The sequence below is a fragment of the Microplitis demolitor genome, chromosome 10 (assembly GCF_026212275.2).
Source record: "Microplitis demolitor isolate Queensland-Clemson2020A chromosome 10, iyMicDemo2.1a, whole genome shotgun sequence".
Lineage (NCBI taxonomy): Eukaryota > Metazoa > Arthropoda > Insecta > Hymenoptera > Braconidae > Microplitis > Microplitis demolitor.
The window spans coordinates 5,734,449-5,754,857 of record NC_068554.1 but is presented as its reverse complement, the minus strand read 5'-3'; the positions used below and the strand labels follow the sequence as shown (position 1 = coordinate 5,754,857).

The following is a 20,409-nucleotide window of genomic DNA, read 5'->3' as shown; positions in this document are numbered from 1 at the left end:
ATTTAAATCTGTACTCACTTCGATTTGGAGTTTTAATATTAAAATAAACTCTCCTTTGTAATGAATTTCACTCCGTGAGGATCAAATAAACAAACAGCCATTTACTCCGGATTTACTCTGCTAATTTTTTACTGTAAGATACTGATAAGACGTTATTATATTTTATAAGTGGAAAAGCAATGACTTTTTACCGTCACTTTTAAATTTTGTGTGTAGAAATTAGGGTTTATAAAATTTGAATTTGTCGTGAAAAATATTTGACTTCGTTACCAATTTTATAGGTAAGAAAAATTAAGATCATTTATAAAAATAATTTTGATATTTTACTTAAATGATATATTTAATATTTTAATTCTTATTATAGAATAAGAATTTTTTTAAATATATATAAGTTAGCTGATATTAGTTAAAATGGGTTTAAAGTGTAAATCATTGATCATTCGATTGATCGTCCTCATTTTTTGCTTGACATTATTGATCGCTGATGTGAAATCAATACCGAATCCAGCAAATCAAGTTAAAGGTTTAGTTAATATAATTAACGGCATTACTACACTAGTTACTGGCATGAATGGTCTTATTGAGCTAATAAAAAATGACGACAGCGATCAAGTCTTTCAAAATGAAGTAACAGGTAAACTCGATGACATCTACAATGCGTGTTTGAAAATAGACCAAGTGAAGGACCAAGTTAAAAATTTGACTTCTGTCATGAACGCAAATGCTATCCGAGTAATTTTGGAAACCGCTTTGAGAGAAGATATGAACTACATGTTAGAAATAAATAACAAATTGAATATAATTGAGACCAGGTATAGAAATGATTTTTCTAGTATTTATGCTCAAATAAAAAACTATTGTCATGATTCCGTCGATACATATATTTCCTCAATTATTGATGGCGATGACTTGAAAGATAAACTAACGGACATTTTAAAGGCAACTGAATTGGCTGGTAAAAATAGTTATGCAAGAAAAAATATTTTCGAAATAGCTGTCGCCTATTCTAGGAATGAGGTAATAATGACAACATCATTTTGTGATACATGAAGGAAATCTTGTTTGAAATGCTATGGCGTTATAGTAAAGCTGGAACATGTTGGTCACCTGACGGAAATTCTGTTTATTTAAATTTCCTTCAGGTGGTCAACAGGGTCCAGCTTTACTGTCCCTATCAAAACAATCCAAGTAGGATTGCATGGAAACCCATAGGAATTCATGTAGGAACGTATGGACTAATGTAAAAATCCATAAAAATAAATATGGGAGTATATGGATTTATATAAGTATCTGTAGGAAACCATGAGTATCTGGATTCCCATGGGAAATCTTTGTAAAAATCCAGATGAGAATCCATACTACATTCTCATAGATTTGGCATGGTGTGGACTCCCATAAGAATCCATGCGAGAATCTATATCGGCGTCTATACTGAATTCCTATAGGAAACCATATGGGAAACCATCCGAAAACACCATTAGGGAACCCACATAGAAATCTAGGCTAAATTCCCATATGGATTTTTTTGTTAGGGATGGCACCATAATATTTCAAATAAGAATAATTTCTCCATGTACAAATAAATAAATCATGATGTTTATATTTTTGTCTTCTTATTGTTTCAGAAAAATTATCATCGTGATTGTAATGATATATCTGCTTACGACAAACTATACAGTTTTTACGAATACGTATTAGGAACAGTCACCCAAGGCTACACTATGATTATATTGGCTTATCAGTATCGTAAACTAAAATCTACTGATCCAAGTAATTGTACTTGTAATTTAATCAAAAAATCCTTATTGATATTACTGTAGATTAAAATAAAATAAGTAATTTCATTTATAGATTTCTATAGAGATAGACAACTCGAGTATCTCAATATTTATAAACAGAGTGTTATTAAAATAACTGAGTCCATACAGTATCATTTAAGCAACAACAATGATATCAATTTCAAATCTTCAATTTCTTGTGATCCTCAACTATGGAAAGAAGGTTTTTGTTACAGAAAATAGACATAAATTAGTATAAACTAAGGATGCAAAAATAAATATTTTTGCTGCCCTTATTTTGCACCGATTCCTAGTTTTTTAAATGCAATTAACATTTTAGTTGATAATTTTATCATATTTTTTTGAACATCTTCTACCAGGAGAAAATTATATTCGTATCAAAAACTACGCATCTGTTAGAACTCAAAGCACCCCTGATGACAATTTTATACCTGATAGAAGAGGAATAGAATATGAATGTGCACATTATGCGGAGTGGAGAGATTTGGCTGTTCCAGAACTTATTGCCACTAAACATTGCCCACATGTAAGTTTCTGATGTAAATATTTCATAGATTTAAGAAGGGTCTATACACGAAAAAAGTGAGCAAAAATTACTATGTGGAAATTCATTCAAAACCAATAATAAGATCCGATAACTTTTGACAAGGTTAAGAAATTGCCATTTCATAAATAAAATTTGCTCTCATAAATTAAAAATTACTAAGCGTTTGTAACTTCTACTTATGGAATAGCAATTTTCACTTATGCCAAAAGTAAAAGCTATCAAATGCTATCAATAGTTTCGGGTTAATTTCCACATAGTAATTATAACTAAATTTTGAGAATCATTTTTTACCGTGTAGTAAATTATGTCTAAGTGCGAAATTAAGGATGAGGTTCAATGCTACTCTATAATCTAGCAATCTACGTTTTCATTTTTCAAAAATATTCATGTGTTTAAAAGAAAAAGGTGAACAAAGTTTTCATGTACTGTCCAAAGTGCAATAAGAGTAGAACCGTTCGTCAACTTGAGTGTGATAAAAAGAAAAATGGCAGACCCCTCTTAAATTTATTAATTTTATAAAGACCTAGCTATTGTACTCATCACGTTATTTCGTGCAAAACTATAAATTTCAGGTATTCATTCCCAATCACTATAGATCAAATTGTTCATCAACATTTTCAGAATTCATGGATTATGCTTCTCGAGGTGAGGATAAAAAATGCGTCCTAGGAACTTATCCAGGTTTAAGAGAACATTGTCTTTGTGATGAATCCTCAGATCCTATTTTTAGTGTCCGTAAATTGAGTTTATTATTGCAATCATGTAGTACCGATAGAAACGAGTAAGATACTAATTTTTATTTATATTACGTTCTGAAATTCATTAATTTCTTTCTATTATAATTTGATTTTTATCGCCAGAGTTGTAACGAACACGCGATTCCATGTTCAAGATGGCATAATTAGCATCGAAATTCAATGTGGAACGTTTGTCAATGGGAAAGTTGATCCTGATACTCTTAGATGGAATACAGATGACCGGAGCTATACAAGAGAGAATCATCCAAACTATGCTGTGCTTTCTGAAACATTAAGATCATTTAATATGGATGATATTTTATTGCCTGATGGAGAATTTGTGACGGGTGTTAAGTTTGAAAAATTGGATGATAACTATTTTTCGTTGGTAATACAGGGAACTGAAATGTACGATTCTAATAATCTCATCAGTATTGGACAAACTAGCTTGCGTTATCCACAAAATTCTGAAGTTGCAAGGTAAATTACGGCTAATCACGTTACCATGAAATAGTAAATGTTACCAAATTTATTCGTAATTGATACGTAAATTTTTTGACCTTTTTATTTACTGAAGGATTAGTATAGATTTAATGGATCTGATTACACCTTTGGAAATAAAGGAACAAACCTATGAAATGAGTGAGTCAGGAAGTCATTATGTCGGTTTGACGAGGTCTGGATGGTCGGATACATATGGTAGCCATGCGACGATTCCGTTTTTGGATATGCAGCCGATCGATTTATCGCCAGCAGTACCACTAGGTGGACTTGGATTATTTTACAAGAGTCAACCTGATTATGGCGGGTTTTTAGCTTTCAAACATATTTCCCCAAAATTCATGCATTTTATTAGCGAAGACTATGTCGATAAGTTGACTATCATATCCCCAGGTGCTTAACAATTTAGTATTTACACGGAAAGAAAATTATAGGAAGTATTTCTATGTATTATGGGAATGTTTCCCATAATGGTATAGGACTTGTACCCATACTATTATAGGAATGGTTCCTATAATTTATAGGAATGGTTCCCATAATGGTATAGGAACTGTGCCTATACTATGGGAATTGTTCCCAGAATGGTATAAGGATAGTTTCTATAATATGTAGGAACCATTCCTATAATAGTGTAGGTACAAGTCCTATACCATTATGGACACCATTCCCATAAAACATAGGATTGCTTCCCATAATTTTCTTTCTGTGTAGGAGTAATTTTTACACTTTTCTTTGAATTAATATTTTCATGATAGTATAGGAACCATTCCCATAATGGTATGGGTATCATTCCTATAACTATGGGTAATATTCCGATAATGATAGGAACTGCTCCCCTAATTTATGGTCGTAATTCCTATACTGGCATAGGATGAAATTTCATGAAATTATAGAAACCATTCCCATAATTTTCTTTCCGTGTAGAGAGTTTCAATTTTTAATTTCTCAGACTGAAAAAAAAAAAATTTCTTGATGCAAAAAATTTTTACTCGAGAAAATTGAATGGTACCAATGATTTTTTTGCATAATAAATTTTGTCTCGTCCTAAGAAACTTTTTGTCCTCAATTCATAGTGCAAAATATTTCTTGCGCCAAGAAATCTTTTTTTCTGTGCAAAGTAAAAAATTTTTTTTTTTTAACCAATTAAAGAAGGCCTCTAGGTAACTTTTTAAAATTTTATAAAAAAGTTATACTCATAAGTTCTTAAAAAATAAATAAAATAAAATACATTTTTTTTTTCTTTAATGCATTTTTCAGAAAAAAATAAAACAAAAAATGACTGAAACTAGGTTGACTCGATTTTTAAATTTGAAAATTTGAAAAATTGATATCCAGAACATCAGAATAATGATCTTTTGCCCTCTACATAAGTACAGTAATGGAAAAATATTTCATAACATCCTACTGTGATGATAAATATGAATTTCTACCTTCAGGAGATAAAATAAAAGTAACTTCCACGTCGGTATGTAATCATAAAAAAATTTTCGTATTTTCTACCTGACCATTGCTGTTCTGCTTCAAACTTTTCCTACCGAACTGGCGATTTTTAATACGTACATAAATAGTTCATTTCTTCTTTGCTTTAAAATATTTTTAACTAACAAACAACCGAAAATTTTTTTTTCTATAAAAAGTTCGGCTGCCCAATCACAAATTCTTATCAGAGCCAATTTTGAATTTGTGCTGAATATTTTTTGTCAAAAAGAGTATTATGAATACGCTAGGTTTATATAAAAATTTTCTATTTCAACGGGAGAAATATTGTCATAGGCTATGAAATTTAAAAAAAAATCTGTTATTTTTAGATTTGAAAAATCACAGTTTGAAATCATTGTAATTTGATTACAATATTTCGTAATCGCACCTACTCTTTCTAACCCGGATTTGTAAAGGTCGTAGCTTTTATTTAAACATTAAAACTTATGTATTAATAACCAGAATATAATTTGGAACTATTAATTGTATAAATGAAATGTAATTTTAGTTCAATTTACTAAAAAAAATTCATATTTGAAACTGTAATTTCTCAAGTAGTTTTTACAAGCAATGCATGATTTTGCAAAAAATTGAATTAAAAATACAATAAAATAAGGATGCTAACTCCTACAGAAAAATATATATGACATATGTACCGATCTCTTAACTGTATGCATACATGTACCATGGTACGAATACATTATTTTGTACAGGAAAAAAAATTTATAAAACTTCCGAATGACTGCATTTAATAATTTGTCCAATTTTTTTCTTTTAAAAATTTGGCTTTCATTAGGCTTTGGAATCGGGCGGACGCCTGATCAACAATTTCCACAAAAAAAAAATTACACGGAAAGAAAATTATGGGAATGGTTCCTATAATTATATGAAATTTCATCTTATACCAGTATAGGAATGACGACCATAAATTATGGGAGCAGTTCCTATAATTATAGGAATATTACCCATAATTATAGGAATAATTCCTATAATTATAGGAATGGTTTCTATAATTTATGGGAATACTTCCTATAATATTATGGGAACCATTCCCATAATATATAGGAACGATTTCTATAGATTATAGGAACGATTCTTATAAATTAATATTGTAGGACTGACTACTATACTATTATAAGATCCATTCCTATAATATTATGATCGGTTCCTATAATATTATGGGAACCATCCCTATAGTATTATAGGAATGGTTCCTATAATATTATAGAAATGGTTCCGGTAATGGTATAGGGGTAGTTTCCGTAGTAGTATGGGAACGATTCCCATAATATTATAGGAATGGTTACTATACTATTATAAGATCATTCCCATAATATTATAGGATCAGTTCCTATAATATTATGGGAACCATTCCTATAGTATTATAGGAATGGTGCCTATAATATTATAGGAACTGATCCTATAATATTATAGAAATGGTTCCAATAATGGTATAGGGGTAGTTCCCGTAGTAGTATGGGAACGATTCCCATAATATTATGGGAATGGTTCCTACAATTCATAGGAATGGTTCCTATACTATCATGAGAATATTAATTTAAAGGAAAGTGTGAACATTACTTTTACACGGAAAGAAAATTATAGGAAGTATTCCTATGTATTATAGGAAACATTCCCATAATACATAGGAATGCTTACTTAATTTTCTTTTCGTGTACCCTTTTTTTGCAAAATTATCGCGTATTGCATCAATTTCGTTTAATCTCAACAAAACAAGAAATCAATTACAAATTACACAAAACTATTGACTACAACTCGTAATTCACATGTAAAATCCTCTAATGCAGTAAATAAAGACAAAAATATCAGCCCGAGTGTTACAGCTGGCCGTAGCGAATTTTTCTCTCCGGGGGTCTTGTAAAACTTTCAAGAGTCGACAGTCGAGGAGACTCGAACCTGGACCCTCAAGTTATGCATTTTTATCCCCTCAAGTGTCCCATCCATCTATCCATCCATACACTCATACATTCATATATACATACGTATATATAAAACTAGAGAATCAGCAGTCGATCATAATTTTTGACGCCCATTTTTATACTCATCATAAAACCCCGTTACCTTCTCTATTATCCTCTATCATTGTGTCAAACATTAATATTAGTATTATTATCATTATCATAATAGTAATAATAACAATAATAACCTAAATGAAAATGTGTTACGTAAGGGTGTTTAGTTGTTGTCATTGAGGGAGGATTTTTAACATCCCATCATCTATTCGACAAAAATATGACCCTTGGTGTAACTAATCAAACATTTATATCTTAAATGATACTTTTCGATGACACGAATAAATTACATGATTTATTATAAATATAATTATTGATATTATTTATTTATTGATATTAATGTAAATATTTCTTTTGAAGAAAAGTAACACATCGTTAAATTTTTTTTTTGTTTTTAGAAATTTTTATATCTAAATTTAATTAAGTTGATTAATTTTACGTAAATATTAATTTTTTACGTAATTATGAAAATTAAAGCATGATCTTGATTAAAATCATAATGTTATCAATTAAAAATATATATTGCAAACCTGTCATATTATGTTTTGCAGCAAAATTATTTATGTATGTTCGCGTATATTTGTTATAATATATTAATTTATATATATTCATATATGTAATATTTGGTATTCTTAGAGGCATATATTTTTCTAAATATAACTCTGTGTAAAATATTCATTCAAAAATAAAATTTGATAAATTGTTGATGTCAAATATTATATTTTGAACATATATATATTAGGGTGGGTCAAAAAAATCAAGTATTTTTTTTTTGATCTGACACACGTAAAACTAGTTGGTAAGTGCCTCTAGAAAATACTTACCAAGTATGAGCTTTTAATATTAACGGAAAGATGACCCTCATCATAGTTTTCCATTTTCAATTTAGTTTCATATAAAAATGGTCATATCTCATCACCAACAGATTGTTCAACCAGTTGCATTGTCACTCTTCATAGTAAATTGAACGCTCTACAAAAATGGTCTCTTATACTTTTTTCATTAATCTAACCATTTGAATGATATTCAAGTTCAAAGATTAGAGTATTTTAAAGAAAAATAACTTTTTGTTTTAAATTTTGTAACTTACTAAAAAATAATTATTGTCAAATGAGTTTCAATTACTTTCATAGGAAACTGAACGCTCTACAAAAAAGGTTTCTTGTAGTTAATCGATTACTCTAACCAGTTAGAAGATTTTCGCATTGGAATCCCAGTGCGTACTGATTTTAATAATTTTTTGATAAATATTTCCAATTTATCCATTCAATTTATCTATTTCAACAATATTCAGAAAAAATTTGAGTTTATTTTGATAGAATGACAGTTTGCAAGTTATGTCTTATCTTTTGTTTGAAAATATATTTCTTTCGAATCAATTTTTTAATGATATTTTTTATTTATAACTTCTATCACAATTTAGGATCGTAATTTAATATTTTCCGACGGGTTAATTTAAAATGTCATTCAAATTTCTTTGTTCCACAAAATTTTGTGAATATTGTCGAAATTCAAAAATTGAATGGATAAATTGGAAATATTTATCAGAAAATTATTAAAATCAGTACGCTCTGGGATTCCAATGCGAATATTTTCTAACTGGTTAGAGTAATCGATTAACTACAAGAAACCTTTTTTGTAGAGCGTTCAGTTTCCTATAAAAGTAATTGAAACTCATTTGACAATAATTATTTTTTAGTAAGTTACAAAATTTAAAACAAAAAGTTATTTTTCTTTAAAATACTCTAATCTTTGAACTTGAATATCATTCAAATGGTTAGATTAATGAAAAAAGTATAAGAGACCATTTTTGTAGAGCGTTCAATTTACTATGAAGAGTGACAATGCAACTGGTTGAACAATCTGTTGGTGATGAGATATGACCATGTTTATATGAAACTAAATTGAAAATGGAAAACTATGATGACGGTCATCTTCCCGTTAAAATTAAAAACTCATACTTGGTAAGTATTTTCTAGAGGCACTTACCAACTAGTTTTACGTGTGTCAGATCAAAAAAAAAAATACTTGATTTTTTTGACCCACCCTAATATATATGTATTTTTTTTTTTTAATTTATAATCATACATTAACGCAGAAAAATTATAGATATGACTTCATATATATTATATATAGTGAAATAAATAACATTATAACGATCATATAGGGGAAGGTCGGGCGAAACAAAATTTCCAGTTGTCATCGAAAAAAATTTGTTACTCTGTTCACAAAAAAATGGGCACCCTCAGAAATAAGCAAAAATTTTTTTTTCTTTTTATTTAAACAAAATTACCATAATAAAATTGTTTATACCTAATCTAAGTGAAAAAAGAAATTTGAAATACTGTTAGTAAATAAAGATGCTAAAAAAAATTATTGAAGATAAATAAATTTTATAAAATTTAAATATTGCGAAATAGACATTGTATGTATTTTTTGTGACTAACGTATGTATTGTTTGTGTACGGTAAAATTATTCTGGATTGAAATGCTCGGGTGTCATAGTAAAAACGGACCACGTTAGCCACCTGACGGAAATTTAAACATGCATGTATAAAAAACCATGCCCGTAGTAAAATTTATAATGGTTACAATAATTTTTGATAAGATCATTTCTATTTCATTATCTATTTCAAGATGGTCATAGTAATTTTTACATGTATTTATTTCAATTTATGCATGTCCGTGTGCACATACACACATTTTCCTGCTTTACAGTATTATTTAATATAATTTTAAAAATTGTAACTATATATTAAGTCCACTGAAAAATTGCTGAAAAAAAATATTTTTTTAACAAACAATTTTTAAAAAAAATTTTGGGATATTCAAAAGAGTACAAAGATGATTACAGTCATAAGTAGTGATGCGAAATGACGGTCATTTTTAACTTTGGTCAAATCACGAGCAATTGACGAGCAAATAATCGTCAATTGACGTCATTTTTTTTTGGTTAGTCACAAAAATTCATGAACATTTTTTTTTCTTTTTACGAAAATTCCTCTTAAAAAAAAACCTATTTTATGTGCAACCTAAATATTTTAAATATTAAAAATAAAATTTATCTAAAAATTCTGACGATAATAAACAAATTTGGCTTGCTCAACTACTTAGATGGAAAATGACCGTCAAAAATTTTTCGGTCATTTTTTGGTCAAATTTTTAATAATTTTTTATTCTCATTTCGCGGGAATCGACATTAAATTCAAAAAATGACCGGCGGTCATTTTTTTTAGTTGGTCAATTGACATCAAATGACGAGCAATTGATGAGCTATTTATTTTTTAAAGTTGTTCTTTTTACCCATCTGGTCCCGGTTTGCCCGCTTTTTCTCTATATATATTACCTCATATTTTTGAACATAGCAATAATCATATTAATGACTAATTTTGACTTGCCAATAATTTCAAAAAATCTTTTTTAAATTAAATAAAAAAAATTCTGTTTGCGTTTGAGTGTAAACTTGGATCTTATTTGAAAGTGGACTTATAATTTATAAGCTACAATTAAATGTGTTGATGATTAGGATGAGTCGGACATGAAGGCGATGCGGCGTGACTCTTTCGCGGCTCGTTACGCCACAGAATCCACAATCCACATCACAATGTGCTCGTCAGCGCTTACATGCATTTATCTTTCTTGCATTATGCTGAATCAAATGAGCAACTAAGCGTTCGGGTACAACCCAAGCTGGATTGAAAGTGTAGTTGGTGTGGGATCCTGGATGCTGGATAGATGGATAGATGGATGGTTGGATGGATGGATGAGAGAATGGAGACTCAGGTGCATGTGAACGGATTTAAGTTATGCTCATCCGTATATTGTTACGATTCATGAGTTTCTCATTCAAATGCTGTCGTAATCGCAAATGCTTCATCGAGAAATTGTTTTATTATTTTCGGGTTCTTTGTGTTTGTTGGTTTGTTTGTTTGTTTGTTTATCTGTCTGTGTTTCATAGACGCAAAACCGATATGCTCTGCTAAATATTTTATTTCAATGTGTTGTTTTTTTTTGTTTCAAAAAATTAGCAATCGAAAGATGAATATTTTTTTATGGGAAAAAAATTTTACAATTCAAAATATTGTAATTTGGATAAAAATTATCAGATTATGAAACGATTTTTATTTTGAAATTTCAAATCTCTGTTTTGAAATTTTTTGTTTCATTTTTGGACTTATAATTTTTAAAATATAAATTCAAAGCTTATATTTGATAAATGCGATTGATAGATTATTCTTAAAGCTTAGAAAAATTTTTATGAGCAGGCTATGATTTTTTAAGAGTGATAGGATTTCAAGACAAAGATGTGTCATTAAGTGTGAAATTTTGAAAACATCAATTTTTTTTTCTTGCATATTTTGATAGTCTACATCTTGAAAAATAACATACTAAAATTTCTAGTGCATATCTCGAATAGTTTTTTTGAGTAACAGCCATCTGAAGAGCAGCCACTTATCGGTTCTCAAAAATACATTTTTCAAAATTGCTGCAGTATAACTCGAAGACAAATTATCTGATCGATTTGAATCGAATTGCAGCTTGTTTCGTACATCGGCTGCCCAATTTCAAAACACAGTAACTGACAAATTTTTCGAAATCGATTTTTAGTTCCAATAGAGTCTCGTGAACTTGATTCAATGCATACTTAAAAAAAAATTTTTTTGTCAGTTACTGACATCTTTCTACGTACCATGAACCCCCAGTTTTCCGATCGAATCCGATAATTTTCCGATAATTTGGGCAGGCCAAAAATCATCAAAATTTCGCGCGAAATTTGAAATTTTTTTTAAAAACGCCATTTTGTTAAATTTCAATTTTTTTCTTCGCCCGAGGGTCATGGTACGGGAAATACCTTCCAGTTTAATAAACATTTTGGTTTTTTTGATTTCATGCACTATGAAGGTTGCTATCACTGAGTGGGAGACTTTTTTTTGAGCGTTTGGAGATTGCGAATAACTCGCTGAATTTTGAATTTTTTAGTTAAAAATTTTTATCTTATATTCATTATATAGCACAAGTATATCCTTAAAACATTAAAACATTCCATGCAGTAGTTTTCTTTGAAAAAATTCCTAAAAATTATCTTTTTTCAAGCGGTCACATTAGTAACCCTCCTTAATTTTCACATTTTCTGAAATCAAAACTAATTCACATAAAAAGTTATAAAAACAAAAAGTTTAAGTCTACGAACTTGAAAATAAAAATTTCAAATTCGACTTAAAAAAATTTTTATCAAAAATAATTCGAAAAATTTTTTTTCCACTCATTTAAAAAATTTTCAAAAATTCTATGCTTAAAATTTTGTTATCAAATTAAAATATCTGTTCTCATAAAAAAAAATGTATTTTTTCTGGCAAAAGGAAAAATAAAAATAAATAATATTTTAATAAAAAAATACCAAGAATTATTTATTATTGATAAAATTTATCGTCATATAAATCCAACAATAAAATATTTTCACCTCAATTACTTTTCCCATATAAATATTACCAATTGTCATATTAAGGACACTTAAAAAAAAAATTCTGCGTAATAGACTAGATCAAAGTCCATTGAACATCATCAACTAAAAACGTCCAGTATTTTCATAGACCCGAATTGTGATGACAGTCAATATTCTTATGAAAAGAGACACAAAATGGGCGGTCCTCTCACATTAGGTGTCGGGATCGAGAGTTAAAAAATCTATTATCATCGCTCGTGTCCACTTTAACAGTATTATTTTTCAATACAGGTGTACATTGACTTTTGAACTACTGTAGACTCGAGTCATTGATCATCAGTCATTGATCATTGAGAAAATTTTATGCTAGCGATTGAAATATCTCCCAAACTTTACTATTTTAATTTTAAATAACCTACAATACTAAACTATCTATATCATAATAAATATATCTATATATACATACATAAAATATCTAAATAGCTAGTGAAAAGTTGAATGAACAGAATTTTCAACAATAGATTTATTGTATTTTTTTTCTTTTTATTTTTTTGAATAGTCATGTCCTCTGTCGCTTCTTCCCTGTTGTCATGACAATGATCGTACCTGGGTCATATATATATTTATATAGAGTATGGTATAAACAGGACAAAGGGTCCATTTGTCAAGTCGGCCTATCGATGAGCACTTGATATTCCTAAGGTCTAAGGCGTTCCGCAAATTTATGTTGAGATGTTACAACTTTTGGACACACAGTCACGCATGGATATGAAGAAGATGACCGGTACATTTTTCCAAACTTTTTTTAGGTTCTTATGCTCACTCGAGCATTAATAATACTTATGGACATGTGAAAAAAAAAATAAAATAAAATAAAGCAAAGGAAAGGAAAGGTTGAGATAAAATTTGATTTATAAGTACTTTGTTATTTATTTGAGTGGTATCGTGGAAAAAATATATCCTGGACGTTTTGATTTTCGTTGAATGTGTGTGGGTTGTTTAGAAAGTTGTATATTGTAGTAATTGTGCAATCTCACTGATGGTTACTCATCTGTTACAGTTGCAAAGCCAGTTCCCGCATCACGTCCTTTGTCCTCGGTATGCCGATTGTGCCTTTGATGCACGGAGACTAATGAGCATTGATCATCAGCTCTCGGTTCATTATTATCCTGCTCTGTTTGCTATTCAATACTTTTTTTTATTATTTTTTAGGCTGTTTATGCAGATTCATTTGCTGAGTTTCACTGTGGGACGAGTGGTGTTTCATATTTTTTTTAGTTCAAAATTCACACTATTAGTGAGTGCAGATGAAAAGTTAAAGAAATTTTTTTGTTGAAATTTTAATTTTGCATTCAATTTTTTGAAAATATTTTTGTTGCATTTTTATTCAAAATTTAGATACTTACTTGTGCTGTACAAAAAATGTGATTTAAAGACCGAAGAATGGTTTTCAAAATTTTTGAAATTTTCAAATTCACACTTCACTTCTACGTGATTGAGTTCTTCCAGAAAATTCGTCCGATACCCTCGAGGCCTGCAAACATCCAACGGACGCCTTGATTTTGGTCCGGGTCGTCGCCTAAGAAATTCCATCGAAAATTTGTATAGAAAATCTAGACAGGGCTCGGTGCTGAAAAAAAAATTTTTTCTTTTTCATATTGAAGTTCAAATATGTAAGTAGAGCCAAAATCAAGTTCATTAAGTCAAAAGCAAATCCTATAAGTCAAAAAAGTCAAAATCAAGTTATTTTTTGACACCCCGTACGAAAAAAATATTTAGGCGGGCAAATTTCATATATGAGACATATATACAGCATATGTCTCATATATGCAATTTTCCCGCAAATATATATTTTTCCTTATGGGCCCGGACCCGAAAATAGCGGGTGCAGATAAAAATCAAAAAAAATTCTCTTTATAGAAAATTTAATTTTGCATGATATTTTTTGTAAATATTTTTGTTCAAAATTTAGATAAATGATAGTGTAGAACTTTTGGTAAAAAAATTTGTTTTAAGCCGAGACATGGCGGTCTACTAAAGCGGGCAATTATTTCTTATGACATTTAAATATCGGGTACATGTTATTTTGATTTATTTCAAAAAAATTTTTCATATTCGAAGCATGACAATTTTTTGCAAAAAAAAAAAAAATATCAAATGATAATTTTTTATTCATAAAAAATAATACTAATACTCTCGTTTGTTTTTAAATTTCTAATGAGTGTAAAAAATTTGCCGCGCGAATTTGAATTTAAATAAAATCCGTAACCACTCCGAATTAACTCCCAATTTTTGACAGTTAAAAAAAATAAAGTTACTAAATTAAAATTGAGTAAATTATTAAAATTTCCATCTGAATAGCTATGAATAAAGTTATAAAATAATATTGGTACATAAAATTTTAATGATAATATCATAGAGAGCGTAGACATTAGACTACTGCTACTCAGCAAACTAAAAGGGTCCATATCATAATCGAGTAGTATTCTTATACGCTGTTTACAAACAGCTTGTCGTCACTGTATCAAGAGTCAAACCGAGGGTGGAAGGGCCCGAGGGGTGAAAGAGTGAGAGGGTGAGAGAGTAAAAGGATGAGAGAAGCGAATTGCACCGCGACTTATATATCGAAGGGCAAAACGAAAGGGAGTTTTAACGCACAGTAGGGGATGAAACGCCTGTAGACTGTAGTGGATAAGGCGATGGGGGTGTACGGGGGTTAGCTTACTTGGTTGGCTCTTATTCTCATCTGTATATATGTATATATATAACATGTATACAAAGTATCTACAGTAATACAAATAAAATGGTTTTCTAACCCCTCGTAAGCAACAACGGGGTGATTTGTACGCTTAAGGCTAAATGCTCTTGTGCCATTCTACTGCCCAAATATATGTATATATATATACGTAACATTAGATTGTAGATTGTAGATTTTAAACATTGAAAAGTATCGACATGACGGTGGTAATATGGAAATGCACAGCACAAACGGAGTATGAATCGTTTGAAAAGCGGTAAGACATCAAAGAGTCTCTTGTAAGTCTATCAGGCCGTTGCCACCGTTGTTGCAATGAAAAAGTTTGTGAATGAATGAATGAGCGAGTGAACGCAGCCTCTTTAAGTTCACTTTGTACGTACTTTTATAACATCTTATATATTATATATGGATTTTGTGTTCACCCATCAAGAGAGTTGTTTATACCGGTTTTCAATACAAGTATTTTTTTAAAATATTTTTATTTTTATTATTGAGACACAAAAGATACTAAAATATTTTTTAATTTATTGTGTATCAAATAATTTTTGTACACAGAAAAATTTTTCTTGACTCAAAAATTTTTTTCTCGCCTAAAAAATTTTTTTCTTGTTCTTAGAAAATTTTTTCTCATCCCAAGAAAATTTTTGTTTTCACTTTATGATGCAAAAAATTTCTTGGGTCAAGTTAAAATTTTCTTAGAACAAAAAAAAATTTTTGGCGCCAAAAAATTCTTATTTTCTAAAATTATTATTTAAAATTGTAATTAGACATTGAAATAATGCTCGTATGTAAAAATTGACAGAGACCATTTTTGTAGGAAATTTTATTGGCTAGAAAATTGTTCATGATAATTTTTGTCATATCTTTGATATTTTAACCAGAATCATGACTATAAATTTCATAAAATAAAAATTTTGATTTTACAGATCGAAAATTTTTTATGTGACTTATAATTAAAATATTGTCTTAATTATTGAGTTTACATAAAAATTGATCCTTAGGTTTTTTGTAGAGAATTAAATTTGCTAAAAAATTATTTCTTTCAATTTTTGTCGTATATTCAATGGTTTGGTCAGAATATTAATTTAAAGTTTGATAAACTGAAAATAATATTTTCGAAAATAGATAATAGTAAAATAAATTTATATAAGATTTAAAAAGTATATATTAAAAAATAGTTAGGTCAAAATGTTAATAATATAAGGCAATGTATCGTCTTTCTGATGGTAGAGTTGGCTCTGAATGTGAGATCTATCGACAACAGGTCTCAGGAAATCCCGAGCAAGGCAATTCGATATTATTTGTCACCCACTGAGTCAGGTAGATCATCTCGGGTTTAGTGGACCCTCAGGTCGTGGATAAGATCCCGAGATGAGAGAAGAGTTGAAGAAAAAAAGAGATTATGTGTATCCAAATATCCAAGTCCACGGATATAACAAGGCTAAGCGTAGACGAGCCATCTAAGTCCGAGGCATCTCTTGCCCGCGGTTCTTTTTTCGTTTCTCTTCTTATTCTGTTACTTAAACATCAAAGTAACCATTTAAAAAAAAAACCACACTCTGATCGCTCTTTCGTCTTTCTATTCATAAGGAAAAGAAAAAAAATAAAGGAAATAATGATAATAATAATGAAAGTGACAATGGACGTACGCTGATGCTTTCTCTTTGGATTAATTACACTTAACGAGTAGAAGCTTATTATTTGAAAAGGATTACGGTTAATTCGGGAAACGTTTAAAACGTTTATCTTCGACGACCTCTTCAAGACTTAAATTTCAAGAGTTTTAGACACGCCTATTTTCTATGCAAAGATTGCTGAGATTATCTATATCTTTAAATTTAAATTACTTTTTTTTTGAGGTGTTTTTGTTTACTTATGGGAACTTATGTCTTTATATTCAAAAGTATTTAAATATTTGATATATTTTTAAGTTGTATTTTTACAACACTCATTTTTATTTTTTATATTAGTATTGTACTTAAATAGTAGTTTTTTGAGTACATTTTCATTTTTAGATCTCAAAATTATTTAAATTGGTATTTGAAAAATACTTTTTAATGGGTCGTTTAAAAAAATATGTCAATTATATTTCCTCCAAAATACATTTAAATTGGCATTTAAAATATTTTTTAAATAAAAATTTTAAAAATGTATTTAAATTAGTAGTTTTAAATAATTTCATTGAATGAGAAGTGTATTTGCATTAGTATTCAGTGTAAAACAAATAAATTAGTATTCTGAAAAATACACTAGAATCATTTGTTTTTAAAAACATTCGTATTATAGTAGTTTGAAAAATAAATTTGAATTAGTACTTCAAAAAATACATTATATTTTTCTCTTCAAAAATACACTTGCATTAGTATTTAAAAAATACATAGGTAAATTTCTCAAAAATGAATGTCAACAAGAAATTAGAAAAATATTTCTTGAATTATTACTCTAAAAAATACATTTCAAGTACTAATTATAAATATACTTCAATTGATATTTCAGTCAATACATTTAAATAAATCCTTGAAAAATACGTAAAATTAGTATTGTGAAAAATATATTTGGGGAGTATTTTTTAAAATATATTTAAATTAGTACTTCGAAAAAATACAGTATATTTACCTCTTCAAAATTACACTTGCATTAGTATTTAAAAAATACATGGGTAAATTTCTCAAAAAATAAAAGTCAACAAGTAATTAGAAAAATACTTTTTGAATTATTACTCTAAAAAATACATTTCAAGTACTAATTATAAATATACTTCAATTGATATTTCAGTCAATACATTTAAATAAATACTTGAAAAATACGTAAAATTAGTATTGTGAAAAATATATTTGGGAAGTATTTTTTAAAATACATGTAAATTAGTACTTCGAAAAAATACATTGCAACCATCTTTTTTAAAAAAAATATAAGTATTAGTATTTTTAAAAAATACATTTTAATTACTACTCCAGAAAATACATTACTCTTTTACTTCTTCAAAAATACATGCACTAGTATTTAAAAAATACATTGGTTTAAGTATTTTTAAAAAATTTATATCAAGTGTTAAAAAAATACTTTTTGAATTATTACAATAAAAAATACATTCCAAGTACTAAAAAATACACTTCAATTGATATTTGAGTCAATACATTCTAATTAGTGCATAAAAAAATTAATTCACATGCCCTTAAGAAATACATAGAATTAGTATTGTAGAAAAATATATTTGGGCAGTATTTTTTACAATACATTTAAATTAGTACTCCAAAAAATACATAACACTTACCCTTTTGAAAATACATTTTACAAGACATTTAAATTAGTGCTTGGAGAATTAACTTAAATAAATCCTTGAAAAAAACATAGAATTAGTATTTTGACAAATATATTTGGGAAGTATTTTTTAAAAAACATTTAAATTAGTACTTTACAAAAATACATTACAATCGTATTTTTAAAAATACATTCGTATTAGTATTTCAAAACATACATTTTAAATAATACTCCAAAAAAAACATTACACTTACCTCTTCAAAAATACACTTGCATTAGTATTTAGAAAATCGATTGATTTAAGTATTTTTCAAAAATTTATATCCACAAATTAAAAAAAAAATACTTTTTGAATTATAACTCTAAAGAATACATTTCAAGTACTTAAAAATACATAGAATTACTATTGTGAATAAAATATTTGGGCGGTATTTTCAAAAATACATTTAAATTACTACTAAAAAAAATACATTACTATTGTACTTTTTTACAAATACGTTACAATTAGTAATTAAAAAAATACATTTAAATTAGTACTCTAAAAATTTTTATTATTTAATATTTTAAAAATACATTTGAATTAGTATTCTCCAAAAATTTATTGAAATCAGTACTTCTAAAAATACATGCAAATTACTACTATAGAAAATAATTTTAAATTGGTATTTTCAAAAATGCATGAAAATAATTTTTAATTAGTTTTTTAAAAATGGCGGGAAATCAAAATTTTGAAAAATGAGTTTTTATTAAATCTTTAAAAATTGTAATAAAACAAAATAATATTTTTTTAAAGATGTATTGAAAAAAATTGTATATTTTTTTATTTATTAGATAAAAAAGTAAATAAAAAAAATAGAGTTGTATATTTTTTATTTTATTTATTGAATATACTACCGCGGTAGATAAGACACTTCATCTTTTCTCTCGGCATAATACCTCGTTGACACAATGATGAATCGATAGATCGCTGCCAGGTAGATGTTAATGTCCTTTTCACACATCATAAATTTTTTTTTTAACCAACATAAAAATCAATAAGGCAAATAATAAAAATAATCTGAATAAATGAAAAAGTTTGATTGCAAAAAAAAAAAAAAAATAAGATAAATAAAATGTAAACTAATCCGTTAATTGTAATCTCTTTAAAATCTCAAAAATAAGACGCCAGTTCGGAATTTAAGCCGTTGAGAAAATTAAAAGAGGTAAATAATATCCTGTGGTTAAAATATTGCCAAGTGTCAAAAAAATCCTAAAGAGGATTTCATTTTTTGATATTTTAGGATATAAGTTAAGTTTTAGTGACTGTTTTTTTTTTCATCTCCAGTTAAAATCAGCAGTTAGTTCAAAAGTTGGACAGAAGATACAAACAATGAGTATTAATACAGATAATTCTGTCAAGCTTATATTAGTTTGTGACTCTCTATGCCTCTACGTAAGCGCTCATCGAGTGGAGAATGAGTCATTGACATTCAAGTTGGTGTAGCTAATAATTATTGTACCATACCTCGTTACCGACTTTCTGTTACTTAACGAACTCATCACCGCCTTTTACATATACTTGAATGAAATACATATGTATATATTAGTTGACACACTTATCCAACGATGTACAGAAAATATTTTTGTCAATAGGACACGTGCCAAGGCATTCATATTTTATTTCCTTAATTAGTTTTGCATATAATTGTTTCTTTGATCTTTGTATTTTTTATTCAACCCTTTCAGTTACAATATTATTTATTATTGAGTAATAATACAGTTTAATGATGATTTTTAACAGTACATATAAATTAGTATTTTTAGAAATATGTTATAATTACTTTTTTTTTAATTCATTGAAAATAATGTTTT

The 20,409-nt window shown here is 28.1% G+C and overlaps 1 protein-coding gene across 1 annotated transcript; it reads left to right on the top strand.

Annotated features, from left to right (window-relative positions):
• The first annotated feature begins 411 nt into the window (after positions 1-411).
• On the top strand, positions 412-3,985 carry LOC103570689 (uncharacterized). The gene is made up of 7 exons (XM_008548516.1): positions 412-1,017; positions 1,626-1,770; positions 1,852-2,001; positions 2,159-2,325; positions 2,919-3,127; positions 3,207-3,563; positions 3,661-3,985. The coding sequence occupies exons 1-7, from the start codon at positions 412-414 to the stop codon at positions 3,983-3,985; spliced, it is 1,959 nt and encodes a 652-aa protein (XP_008546738.1).
• Positions 3,986-20,409: the final 16,424 nt, after the last annotated feature.

What these genes read in the sequence shown, in the direction of transcription:
- LOC103570689 (XM_008548516.1), top strand. Translation starts at nt 412, where the DNA reads ATGGGTTTAAAGTGTAAATCATTGATCATTCGATTGATCGTCCTCATT. An exon ending in TCCTCAACTATGGAAAGAAG is followed by an intron (nt 2,002 to 2,158) that starts GTTTTTGTTACA and finishes ATCTTCTACCAG; the next exon opens with GAGAAAATTATATTCGTATC. An exon ending in CAAAATTCTGAAGTTGCAAG is followed by an intron (nt 3,564 to 3,660) that starts GTAAATTACGGC and finishes TATTTACTGAAG; the next exon opens with GATTAGTATAGATTTAATGG.